Source organism: Cygnus olor, chromosome 2 (assembly GCF_009769625.2).
Source record: "Cygnus olor isolate bCygOlo1 chromosome 2, bCygOlo1.pri.v2, whole genome shotgun sequence".
NCBI lineage: Eukaryota > Metazoa > Chordata > Aves > Anseriformes > Anatidae > Cygnus > Cygnus olor.
The window spans coordinates 122,523,757-122,537,164 of record NC_049170.1 but is presented as its reverse complement, the minus strand read 5'-3'; the positions used below and the strand labels follow the sequence as shown (position 1 = coordinate 122,537,164).

At 36.1% G+C, this 13,408-nt stretch overlaps 1 protein-coding gene across 15 annotated transcripts in view; it reads left to right on the top strand.

Moving 5' to 3' along the window:
• Positions 1–13,408, top strand: part of ASPH (aspartate beta-hydroxylase) — a 116,719-nt gene that overhangs the window by 56,636 nt on the left and 46,675 nt on the right. For all 15 annotated transcript variants that reach the window (XM_040545720.1, XM_040545712.1, XM_040545722.1 and 12 more), the window contains one exon: positions 6,456–6,497. In XM_040545720.1, coding sequence (XP_040401654.1) covers positions 6,456–6,497 — 42 coding nt within the window. The remainder of the gene's footprint in view (positions 1–6,455; positions 6,498–13,408) is intronic.

The following is a 13,408-nucleotide window of genomic DNA, read 5'->3' as shown; positions in this document are numbered from 1 at the left end:
ATACTAGGAAGTCAAATTATTTTTATATATTTTTTGATACAGGATTCAGTATGTTTTTGTTGTTGTCAGACTTCCTTTCTCATGTGATTTAATTTCATCAGTTACTCTAAGTAACTATTTCCCGTTAATTCAGCAATAATAATATTAAAGTTGATTGTACTAGAGACAATTAAGTACTCTCTTATGAATGAAGAATACCAATATACACATATGCGCTCTGCAAATGTGTGAAAGATGTGTATATATAACTCTTTGTAATGAACATAGCTTCTGGTGTTTTAAAGATACTTAGAAAGGTCACTATAGACTCCTTATTCTCAGTTAATGTAAATACATGGAACTTCGTTTGGTGCACAGTTTGTATCGTGTTAGAAACAATTGTTTGATTTTTATCTGAAACACAGGAGCTTACTTGTTCTGGAAAGAGATCAGGAGTTAGTTCAGAAGATGAATTTAGTTGTAAGATGCATTCTCACATCTTCGGTGGAAGGAAATTGAGTGTGGGATTTGAATATGCTGGAGTGCGAGCTAAAAGTTTTATTTATTTATTTTATTTTTACTGACTCCAGGGAATATTACCAAAAAAAAAATTAATGGTAGGCAACTGCAGCTTTACATATCTGTATGTGCTGTTTTCCAATTTCCCAAGTTTACTGCTAAAATTATTACTGGTATTACTTGTCAACAGTAGACTAGTTTAACTGCAATTTATATTTACAAACTAATACACTTGAATGGTATAATAAGCTAGCTTTTGAAATATTGCTGATATAGGATTTCTGATTAATCCCATTTTACATAGGCATGTAAATTGCAGTGGTTGTGATAGCATGGTATTTGTTAGGATATATTCAAAGGGAGACATATTACATTTTTGGGGGGATATTTTACTCTTTTTTTATCCCTCTTCTGTATGTTCAAATTTAAAATGTATGTTTTTTTCCCGCTTTTGTCTTGTACCCTTGACACTTTCATAACCCTGCATTAGCACAACTTGCTGAAATCCATTATGTGTAGAGAAGTTTCCACTTAAAACTTTGACCCTTCCTCGTTCCCTGCATTCCCTGGCTCCCCTTTTCCATTGTATGTGTCCTTGATATTAGAAAGGGGAAGAAAAAAATGCATTTGTAAAAGAAATCTGGGCCACCTCACAAGGTGAATGAAGTGCCATATGCTCAAGAAAGAGTACATAAATTATTGCATAGATAATATTTGAAACTGTATGTTTCCCACCTTCTACAGCAACTTTGTGTATATTCATTATGATAACTCCTAGAAATTATAGCTTTCTTAAAAGTCTAGTACAAAGTTGCATTTTTTAGCTGTTAAGATGATTAATTTTGTTTTAGTGTAAGTTGTGTTTCGGTTGGTCCTTTAATATAGATTTCCCCTTATTTTTTCAGATACTTAAAGCTTCAAAAGAAAGTCCCTACATCAGGAGGACCAGCCCTAACCATACGCTACAAAGGGGAGAGCAGATGGTTGTAATAGATCTTATGATATAATTTCTGAGCAGTTCAGGGTTTGGGGAGCAAACACTAAGATATTGTAAATGGGTTGTAGCCAACTGTCATTTTAGTAAGCTTTTTTTTTTAACACGTGGATGTTTAATTTACATTCCTGTCTGATTTTTTTTTTTCTGGGGGGTCAAGTTTAGTGAATTCATTAGTTTTATTTTTCTTCTGTGTTCATGACAGAGTTGCGACTTTGAACTACATTTCATATGTGCTGTTCAAACAATTGTTAATATTCTATTTATAAAGTAGCAGCAAGTACATTTTTTCAGATTTTAATATATATCTTTTGCTGTGGATTCATACAGTGTGTACAGAGCAGTTTGATGAAACAATATTATGAATTTTTAAATGTTTGATAACTGCTGATATAGCATACAGACTAAATGCATTTTATTGGAAACACTAATCAGGCACACTATGCTGTGAAGTTTTTGACTTGTATCTCTTTGCACTGACGTTATGTCAACAGATACACTAAGTGATTTTCAGATGATTGAAAATAGTCTAACAATATACAAACTGTGTATGTTTAATTCACAGTAGTAAAAGGGCAGATTACTAAATTACTTTTTTTTCAGAAATCTTTAGTGTGTGCATTAAAACTTTTTATTTATGTACATTTGGTTTTGAAGCAAAATTTTCTAGAAACTACACAATAGCCCAGCAGGTAGTCAGTGTAAATTGAAACAAAGCAGAATCACCAGAATAAGGTTGATTGCAGGAAAATTATCATACTTATTCTACCAATATAATGATTTTTAAAGCTGGATTTAGGAAACTGTATTCAGTGAACTACTAAAAAAAAAAAGTCAAATTTGCATAAATACTGAATTTGTAAATCTAAATAAATAAATTCAACCTTAGGAAAAATAGGATATCAAAATTTAAAATCTACAATTGTAAATGCTCTTGTAAACGGTACACGACTGAGTGATTTAGAATTTTAATTCTAGAGGTGTACTCTTTACCTGTTCCATGCTGCTGTTCCACAATTACAAAGACACACTTTATTCTTTGGTATTTTGCATGTGCTCCTTTTTGGCTCAGGAATAATTGCTGTGGTTTTAAAAAATTGCTAAGTCTAATGTGAGAGCTTGGAAGAAACAAATGTTTAAAATCAATTTGTAAAGCTAACAGCGGTTGCCTTTTGGTTGACAGGGAGATTTTAAATTTCTGTAACACGTCATTTGAAGTCAGGTTTTCAGTTGCTTACAATTCTAGATAAAGGGACATCATATACTCTGGCGCTTTTTTTTGTGGGGGACTTCAGTAAGACCTCACATAAATGAGTGTTACATATGATTCATAAACATAGAAGATGTTAAAAGTGATCTGTTGAGACTTTCAAGAAAGCAATAATACTCTTAGACTGTGATGTGGTTTGGGATGGGATATACTCATAAATTTACCTGTGATTGTGAATTGCAGAGCAATAATTTTTTTACAAAGCCATATTTTGTGATGAAGTTTGGGAATAATTTTAGAACGGTGAATGGAGGACTTGTTATATAACAGTGGCAGCCTACTTGTAGACTAACAGGACTGTGAGAGTATATTATGCTGTGATCAAATTTCAAGTATTTTGTAACTGGGTATGTGATTTTTATGTGCTTCATGTTTACAAAAATATGCCAGGCTGCGCAAGGTCAAGAGGACTATTAAGAAAAATGTATATTTCATCTGTTTTAATGTTTGGCTGCAATAAAACACAGAAGAATATATTTGTCTTTCTAGTGTCATTATTTTTTCCAAAGTGCAGTATATATTAACTGTGGGGGATAAATATTTGTCTCAGCTACTAACTAATCTTATTAATTTCCAAGTTAATTATTCAAATTTTTAAAAATACATTTGAAAGTAAAATCTTCAAAGAGAAGGAAATCTAGTAAGCAGAAGTAATTTTTATTTTTAGGTGGTAGTATGTGATAGGAATATGCATTACTCTAAGCTCTGTCTTTTATTGTTTTGTGTGTCTTCTTTTGGACTATTAGCTACTAGGCAACTAATTTGGCCTCAGTTTTGCTCACTACATGTAATTTATATTTGTAACTTAAAATGGATAAGAAATTACTCTGACTTCGTGGACATATCTTGCCTTTGTTAAAGATACCTACTAGCCATGGAAAATATTCTATTTTATGATCCGTAATCTAAATTAAAAGCCTAAGAAAGGTGTTGTGTCTATTCAGTTCTGTGCTTCAAAAGAAACTTCCCTGAATTTTTAAGACTTTAAACAGTTCTGTATTTCAATATTAAAATATAGTTGAATAAAGAACTGTAATTAAAAAAATAAGTCCCCAAAAGAACATCTTTATATTTCCCACATTGCTACATTTCTTCTTGTCATATCTCAATGAACGTACAGAATCTTGGATCCAGTTGCTGTTTTGGAAATCTCAAGAAGACATACCAATAAGGAAAGCAAAATGTAAATAAAAGCAGGATACCAGAATACAATTTTAATATTGAACATTTACATTTTTAAGTGACTTTTTCACATTCTCAGTAACTGAAAATATATCATAACCCAATTGTTTCTAAGAAGTAAAGAAAATTGATAAGATTGGCTTTTGAAAAGATACTGAAAATTTCATATATTTACTGAAAGTCATAATGCAGTTTCTAGTGCTTAAAATTATATATGTGTAAGTTCCACTATATTATACAGTTATTCTGTTAATTGGCTTACATGTAATGACTACAAGATATGAAATACATTTTAGTTGTGACTTGGGTTATTGTTTCACATTCATTCACAAAAATCTAGGCTTATTGCAATGTGAAAAATAAATTGATTTTGTGTAGTAGAAACTTTCTTGGGAATACCTGGCACATACTATGACACTATGATAGTACCTCTAATCTAGAGAGACTGTTTAAAACAGTTTTGTCTATAATTTTTATCTAGACTTGTTTTGATCAAAACAGAGAATTTGAGTTAAGGATGAGAGTGATTTGAAGAGCTACCAATAAATTTTCAGTTTGGGCTATGACTCGTTTAAGTTGATGACTAAATAGTCTGGAGATTAACTATTGTATCCCTGTCTTTGAGATAGACCATGTTTTTAAACCTTTGTCAGAAATGGCATAATTGAAACCATTTGTACCATCAAAGTAAGGAAGAGATCGGTGTGGAGAGAACAAAGCAGTATGTGCTGTAGCTGATGCTGAAACAAATTCTTGGTTCAGCATGGTGAGAACTGAGAAACAAGATGTTCAGAACTAAGAAGATCATATTTTGTTGAATTTCAAAAGCAGCTACCTAAAAGGAGAATCTGGAGTACAAAAAGATCATTGTAGAGACTTTATTGAAACCGATGACAGCTAATTTAGCAGAATACAGATCGGAAGAAACCTAGGAGAATTTGGAGAAATGATACATAAATAGAGACAACAATACCTAATATATTGTGTGAGCTTCAGTAATACAGAAGTGGTCAAGAAATGGGAGACAGGAGCAGGTTTTAGAGTGATAAGCTCATACCTTGTTCTTGCTGTGATATGACAGAACTTACAGAAATAAGGGGAATGTCAGAGATGGGCAGAAGAGGGTCACTGAGTATCCTAGAGGGAATAAGAGATAAGAGGTCAGGTGGGAATATTAGGGTTGCTGATAAGGGAAAAGATACCCCCTGGTAAACTGGGTGGTTAAGTAGCATGATCTATCATGGTTTATTATCCTGTAATGTGTTTATCCTAAGTGTTTTGAGTTGGTAAAATAATAGAAATATAAATATATAAACTATTCTCTCTCATCTGGAGCTATGTTATTGCTCTTTTTAAAATACAGTATTTCTGATGGCATACTGACAGATGGATACATCTCATTTCTTGTCATGTGTGTAAAAAAAACATTTTTTAGCAAGTTCTGAACAATGCTTTCATTAATATCCTATTAGAGTGATAATATCCTCCTAGTTATTCCGTAGTATGTAACTGTTTTTTTTCCATTTCTTTCAATTTAATTGACTATCTGGATTTCATGATGTAATTGAAGAGGTGAATGACTTTCAAAGTCACCGTATTTAATTTCTCGTATCAAATCAAGTTAATCCTCATTATGCCTTGTGCTGAATGTAAAATTAAGGTGTATTGTATGCACATCCAGGAGTAGCAGTTGTCTGCCTATAGTAAAGGGGATGGACAGGAATTTCCTCGAAGACGGGGAAGTAAAAAGTTAACTGAACTCTCTTTGTATTATTCTCTGTGAAGTTTATTGGGAAGAAATCAAAAGCAATGATAATATCAGAATTCTATGGCAAGATACTTTTTAAATATTATAGAGTATAATAGGATTGAAAAGTGGTAGGAATACAGTAAAAGAAGAAAAGAAAAACTTGTTTCTGAATGTACCTTGTAGATGCATGATTTTGATACAAGTATTTGTATGGTTTTTGCTACAGTAGTGCTTAGTTAACATTTGCTCGTGCATTCAGCTGTTCACAAAACATTTGGTTTAAATTATTTTAAATGTTAAAAAGTAAGTCAAGAGCTTCCAAGTGCTGAAGTCATTTCTGAATAAGGCTTAGGTTCCCAATTCGTATGAATGTTTTTTACTTTTTAATCAAATATAAATATACAAAGATAGCATTCCCATATTCCCAAGAGTTTTTAATTAATGAACTTTTTTTTAACAAAATAGCTTATATTGCAGTGTGTTTCACTTAAATCTTCCAACTGTCTAAAGGGGAAAGTTTATGAAATATTTTGTGAAAGAAACAATTATGCAATATTTGAAGCATCTGCAGAGAAAGACCACCTATGTAACCATAGTTCAGACATTAAACTATGCTTACTTTTAAAATAAAATTAAAGAAGAAACAAGTCCAGTTAGTACAATAATATTTTGAGTCTAAACTATAATTTTAATTTTAACTTTCTTATTCTAAACTGTTAACATAAATTCACTTCAATGGAATTATATTTTTAATATTCTAGGAAAAGGTGGAAAAGAGACTGAACAAGACAAAACAGAAAAAGGTAAGTCTAAAAGTAACATTCTACCCTTCTGGGATTTGAAAGTGCATTTTCTGGGAGAACTGATTTAAATTAGGTTAAATAGTGGTGATGCTTAGTTCTTGTATACCTTCCACAGATAAGTTGGAGTTGAGTAAATGTGCAGTGTGCATCTGTTTTTGTAAGTAAACAGTCAAAAACCTGACAGTAATTCATTCCCCTCTTACACAGTTGCAGGCTGCTGTTAAAAACTTCTGCTGTTTCAGAACTAAAAAGCTTCAATGTCCTGCTCCCCGTGTGACGTTGCAGGGGTTGTAGCGTCGTCATGCAATTCGGACATCTCAGTGTGAGAGGCAGCTGGGGCTGTCAGGACCTGCAAGCCCTATTCAGTGCCATGAGCTGCCCTCAGCTGGGAGCAGGATAGCTGGGCTTGTGCAGCTGGCGGACCTCGTGTGGCCTGAGGGGAGTAGAAGCAACCTATGGATAACAGCACTTAATAGCTCTGGTGTACTGTCACATAACTTGAGTTTTACCTGTATTACTGGTTGATAAATTGTAGGTCTAAACAGATGCAGCTGTGGTGTAGGGCAGTTATATCCATCCTCACTCACAAAACATTGTCTGGGAGAACTTGTAGATGCTTTATGAAAACAGCAGGTAGCACTGAAATCAGCCCCTTCAGCTCAGTGGTACCCAGTACGGGTTAGGTAAGAACATACAGAGGCAGGTTTGGTGGAAAAGTGAGTGGTGCTGAGTACTGTGAGTCTTCCTACACTGACATTGCTGTTGGCCATGTGCATTCCCTATCACTGCTTTGCACAGCCTGTGTCATTCAGATCAAGTTTTGTGTCTCTCCCTAGCTATATCATTGCAACTGACCACAGACAAAAACCTCAAGTTCTGTGTGCGCATCCTTTTCACTCAGGTAAGGCCTAGTGCCTGCCATGGGTAGCTCCTCTTTTACTTCTAGGGGGAGCTAAAGGGAGTCAGTGACTCTGCTGGTGTCCTTTTTCATCCTCCTCCTGCTCCTTTTTCATTTTCTCATTTTTTCTGTGTCTGTTATATTTGAGTACTTAGTAATACTACTGTGTTCTTTTGATGGTGTGCGTTTGTGTGTTTTGTGTATTTGCATTTTAAATACAGACTTCTGGCAAGCCATACAAACATTATATTGAAATACTAAATATGCCGAATGCAAGCATTGCATTTCACAGAATCACAGAATCGTCTAGGTTGGAAGAGACCTTCAAGATCATCTAGTCCAACCTCTGTCCTAACACTAACAAGACCTCCACTAAACCATATCACTAAGGACTACATCTAAATGTCTTTTAAAGACCTCCAGGGATGGCGACTCAACCACTTCCCTGGGCAGTCCATTCCGACGCCTAACAACCCTTCCAGTAAAGAAGTTCTTCCTAATATCCAACCTAAACCTCCCCTGGCGCAACTTTAGCCCATTCCCCCTCGTCCTGCCACCAGGCACGTGGGAGAATAGACCAACCCCCACCTCTCTACAGCCTCCTTTAAGGTACCTATAGAGAGCGATGAGGTCTCCCCTGAGCCTCCTCTTCTCCAGGCTAAACAACCCCAGCTCCCTCAGCCGCTCCTCGTAAGACTTGTTCTCCAGACCCCTCACCAGCTTCGTTGCCCTTTTCTGGACTCTCTCGAGCACCTCCATGTCCTTCTTGTAGCGAGGGGCCCAAACCTGAACACAGTACTCGAGGTGCGGCCTCACCAGAGCCGAGTACAGGGGGACAATCACCTCCCTAGACCTGCTGGCCACGCTGCTTCTTATACAAGCCAGGATGCTGTTGGCCTTCTTGGCCACCTGAGCACACTGCTGGCTCATATTCAGCTGCCTATCAACCAGTACTCCCAGGTCCTTCTCGGCCAGGCAGCTTTCCAACCACTCATCTCCCAGCCTGTAGCTCTGCTTGGGGTTGTTGTGCCCCAGGTGCAGGACCCAGCACTTGGCCTTGTTGAACTTCATACAGTTAAAAAAATTTGAATTTGAAAAAGAAACATAATATGAAAAAAGAAACAATTTGAAAAGAAACTAATTTGAAAAAGAAACATACCATCAGCTGGTTTACTTGAGAAGCAATGCAGTTATATCCCCATTTCCAATTACAGAAGGCTAGGTTTGGTGGCAGGACATACCTTACCACAGTTGATAGTAGGAAAAAAAATGAAAACATTGTGCCAGCTTCATTACCTGCTAGAACAGTAGAATAATTAGACATGTAATAGCTGTCCATTATGGGTGAGAAGCATTCACTAGTAAAGTAGTAATAATTTCGGGGGTGGGGGGTTGTATTTTTTTTGCTTGCTTTTTTAATAGGACTAAGAACAGGTATCAAACTTAATCAGATGTGCTTTGTTTAAACATAGTTGTAAGAGTTGTTGAAATACAGGAATTGTGTGGTTCCTCTACAGACACAACAGCTTGAATGACAAGTAGCAACTTTTTAATAGATTTTTCTCACTTGATGCCCTTTAGAGCAGACAAAACCCAGATATCATTTTGCTATTGGTCTGTTAGGACTTTTGTTTCTATTATCTATCTGCCAAAGTAGATTTCCTGAAGGCAAGCAACATTACACATCCAAGGAAAAAGTTTGGTTCTGCACTACTGAGTTGCAGAAACATGAGTATGGTGTAGTTACTTAACTAAACATCTTAAAAAATAAAATAAAAAAAAAAGTATATTGTGAGGGAGCTGATACTTTTAGGTTAAGTATGCTAGACAAGGAAAAAAGATCCATTATCCAGAACGAGGAATTGATACTTATTTCTTGCTATCTTAGAGATAAATGTTTGTTTTTCTAGGCTTTCTTCCAGCAGAACTTAATAGATATTTAAAATCAACTTCTAATATCTGTGTTAACTGAAGCTTCTCTGGAAACTCCTCTAAAGAAACAGGCAACAAACCAAACAAAAACTCATATGTAGTGTACTATTACTTTAAGTTATCTCTGTTACATCCATAAGAATGTGATCAGACTCTATATTTTGTCAAGGAATTGAAAGGGCCGGTGTGTCTGAAAAATAATTCTTTAAAACATTTCACAGGTAGTACAACTCAGGGCATATGTACCATATCCATAGGACATCTTTCCGTATGATGTGTTTTTAGTTGTATTTGATCACGTAGGCTGGCAAAAATTAAATTTAAGAAGGAGCTTCAGTTTTCTGCTTTGGCTTATATTGGCATGTATTGATACATAATATCAAAACTGGAAGAGTTGTTTTCTGTGGTGAAACGGTTTCTTTCATACACTGAACATCAGTATATGTAACTACAAATATAATTTTCACTTTTCAAAACTGATGAAACATAAAAGTGAAAATGAATGCCATCTGGTTGGAGCACCAAGCTATGTTACATCAGGGACAGGGTATACATAAGCCAGGCTTAAGACAATGTCATTGCAGAAGCAGCCCTAGAAGTGTCATTCTGATACCAGGGTTAACATTCAGTTTAGTTTACTCTAGGTTAAACCTTTGAACAGGATAAGTAGGATTCCACTGATACCAGTAGAAATCTAACCTGTATGACTTGTAGAGTATAAGGTGCTATTCTTCTGGCTAAATGTAAGTTTTTGCTGTAGAGTAAGACAAATTATACCCTAAACTCCATTAACAACCTTAACCACAGCTTCACTGGCTGTACATTTAACTTGCACATTTAACTCACCTCCAGCATTGTCACTTCAGGCTAGGTGAGCTGAGTTCCATATGTGCAAGCTCTGTTTTTAAGGGAGCTCTATTTATTTACTTACTTAGATATTTAATTATAGCCTACATTAAATATAAGCTGTTGGCAGGATGTTGCGCTTGATAGAAGTGCAGTTCTCAAAGTCCAGAAGTGCTGCAAACACTATGTTGAACTAAATTTATAAGACACTAGAATATTAGTGTGTACTTTTGTACGGAAAAATCAATAAAAAAAAATCTGGCCTTGTCAAAGGGATGCTTGATTGTAGCCTTTGAATGAAGCCAAAAGACCTTATGGTGAAAGGGAGAAGAGAATGGTGAAAACACATGCCAAAAATAAAATTATCATTCTGCAATTGTTTCTTATGATCAACATTAAGTAACCAACAGTAATTTCAGACAGAAGACCCTGTAGAATACTTTTTACTGCAAGGGAAATTGTTCTGGAATAACTGCAGCTAAAGATTTATTATAGTCATTAGATTTCATGGCTTTATTAGTCCCTAAAATGCCTCATTTTTTTAATGGTCTGATTGCTTCCCCAGCTAAGTTGATTACAGAGGTTTTTCCTGTTCTACTAGCACGGTTTAGAGAGATCTTTTAATTATTGTAGTGCTACTGTCTTTAAATTGTCTAGATGTAGTTACTGGGTTTTATACCTTCCAAGTTTTCTTTTATAGAAGTCCATAAAACAAGGGGATCACTTTTGCTATCTGTAACTCACCTAATGAGCTTCCCAAGCAACAGAACAATGGCAGAAGTTTTTCATCATCATCAAATTCTCATTCCAGTGCCCACTGAGAGACAGCACAACTGCAAAAACTAATTTGTCTAATGATATGGGCTAAGCATGAGGAAGGAAGACAACTGTGTAAGCAAATTTTGAATTTTAGGTAAAAGCAATGGGCCTATTAATATATATGTATATTTTTCAGCCCATAACTAAAACTTTGAAACTTGGACTGGGAAGGGAGGAGTATCTGGGGGAAGAGGATGGGGATTAGTAAAACAGAAGGTCACAAAAATCATTGAAAAACTTTGGTAGGGCATGACAATCCATATGTATTTACCATTTCCTTGTGAAGTGCCCATTCACAAGTTACCAAGAGAGTTATTACAAAATTTATATTACAGCAGGGATAGGAGTTTGTTTAGGAAAGAAAACCTTGCCTCCTCCGGAAATTGCTTTCTCAGATTTTGAAAATTTAAGATGGTGAACTGGCATAAGTAGCCTTTGCTACGAATGACTGTGTGACTGTATTACATGGAAAAGTTTTAATTTCAGATTATATTTAGCGTTGACATCCCCCACATTGTTTTTGCCAATGTGGGAAAGAAATAAGGAGATATCATTATATAGTTATAACTATAGAGGTTGTAATTTTTTATTTAAAAGTTTATAAAGTTGTAAACAAAGCTTAGCCACTGGTATACATACAACATACCATCTATGCAGCAGGATTGTTCTGGTGCAGTTTTCAGTTGCAAAACTGGGGACAGCGTGTCCTCAAGATGGGAGTGAAAACCATGGTTTATCTTGAGTCCTTGGACCTTAAGAAGTTATTTAACTACAAGCAGAGTCTTAGCTGCTTTCTGTTTCATGTGCCAACAGTAGCAGATGCGGCATGGAGGAAGCCACAGGGAATCCCCCTTGAACACTACATGTTCAAGAAACACTACAATGACAATAGGAAAATAATAAAATAATAAATCCAATGACAGCAACTAAAACCCACATATGAGGTGGTTTGTTAGATAGAAAGCAGAGTCTTTTGTGTCCTCGTATTCTCTACCCACATCACTAGAGAAATTGTCTTACTATTTCTGAGGAACTAGAACTTTAAGTAGAAGACATATTTAAGAAGAAATGCTACTATGGGCACTCTTAGTCACAGACAAAGCTACTCTCTCTCTCCATTGACTATGAATCCTATGGCATCCGTTTCCAAACCTTAGGGTAAGACAGTTTAGCCTATGTGGAAGACTTCCTTTTTCTCCCAGATCTAAGTTACACCACCCAAGCTGTCAGTAACCTTTTCCAGTGTTCGGGATAGGTCCCAGGTGCCGAGCTTCAGTGCAGCAGATAAGCCTGCCCTACCATTCTATCTCTTTTCCTAAGCTCTGAACAAAGGGAGCACCGAAAGGGAAATAGTACCGAGAGCAAAAGATGGAAGAAGGGAAAGGGGCAGCAATAATGAGTGGAATACTGAGTCTCAGGTGAGATTTCTTCCCAGTCACTGTTTTACATCAGCTAAGAAGCTCACTACTACTGTTTGTAGTGTCCTGTTCCCTGACATGTCTATCTTTTCAGAATAAAATCACAGAATTATAAAATATCTCATCCTGACCTTTTTTTAGAAGGTACAGGAGCGAGAGATGATTTGTGTTAAGTATTTGAATGTATCATACTGTTTTTTAAAGTAGAGGTAACCACTATTTATTCTGGGATTTTTAAGAGCAGCATGATATTATCTCCCACTTACTTGCAATATCTTTGCTCAGGAACAAAACTATACATGTACCCTTTAATCAGAGGCTCAGAATAAGTCAGTAAGGTCAGACCAATTCATGTTACATGTTATGGTAGAAGTACCACATCCTTTAAATGATCTTTTCAGAGGGGAAAAAAAAATAGTTGAAGTCTTTACAGTGTGGACAATTAGAAATCCACTTAAAAGTAACTTGCTCTGTTAAATTCCACATGCATTGTGTACCTCCAGGATAAAAAATATATATATATTAAACATGAAAGGTGATTATGATAATTTTTAATATTTTTGTCAAATTATGGCAAATAAAGTATTAATTGTTTTGAGATGTCAGGCTGTTCTCTCACCAGTCAGGTCTGTGGAGAGGCCCCTGGTGGAGCAGGCTGTCCCCCTGCAGCCCATGGGTCCCACATGGAGCAGATCTCCACGCTGCAGCCCCTGGAGGAGCCCCCGGTGGAGCAGGTGGATGTGGCCTGGAGGAGGCTGCGGCCCATGGAGAGCCCCTGGTGGAGCAGGCCCTGGGCCGCAGCCCCCATTCCCCTGCACTGCTTGGGAGGAGGAGGTGGAAAAGGGTGGTTGGGGGGAAGGTGTTTTTGGTTTGCTTTTAGTTTCTTGCTTCTCTATCTTGTTAGTAATAGGTAATAAATTACATTAATCTCCCTATGCTGAGTCTGTTTCACCTGTGATGGTAATTGTTGAGCGATCTCCCTGTCCTTATCTCAGCCC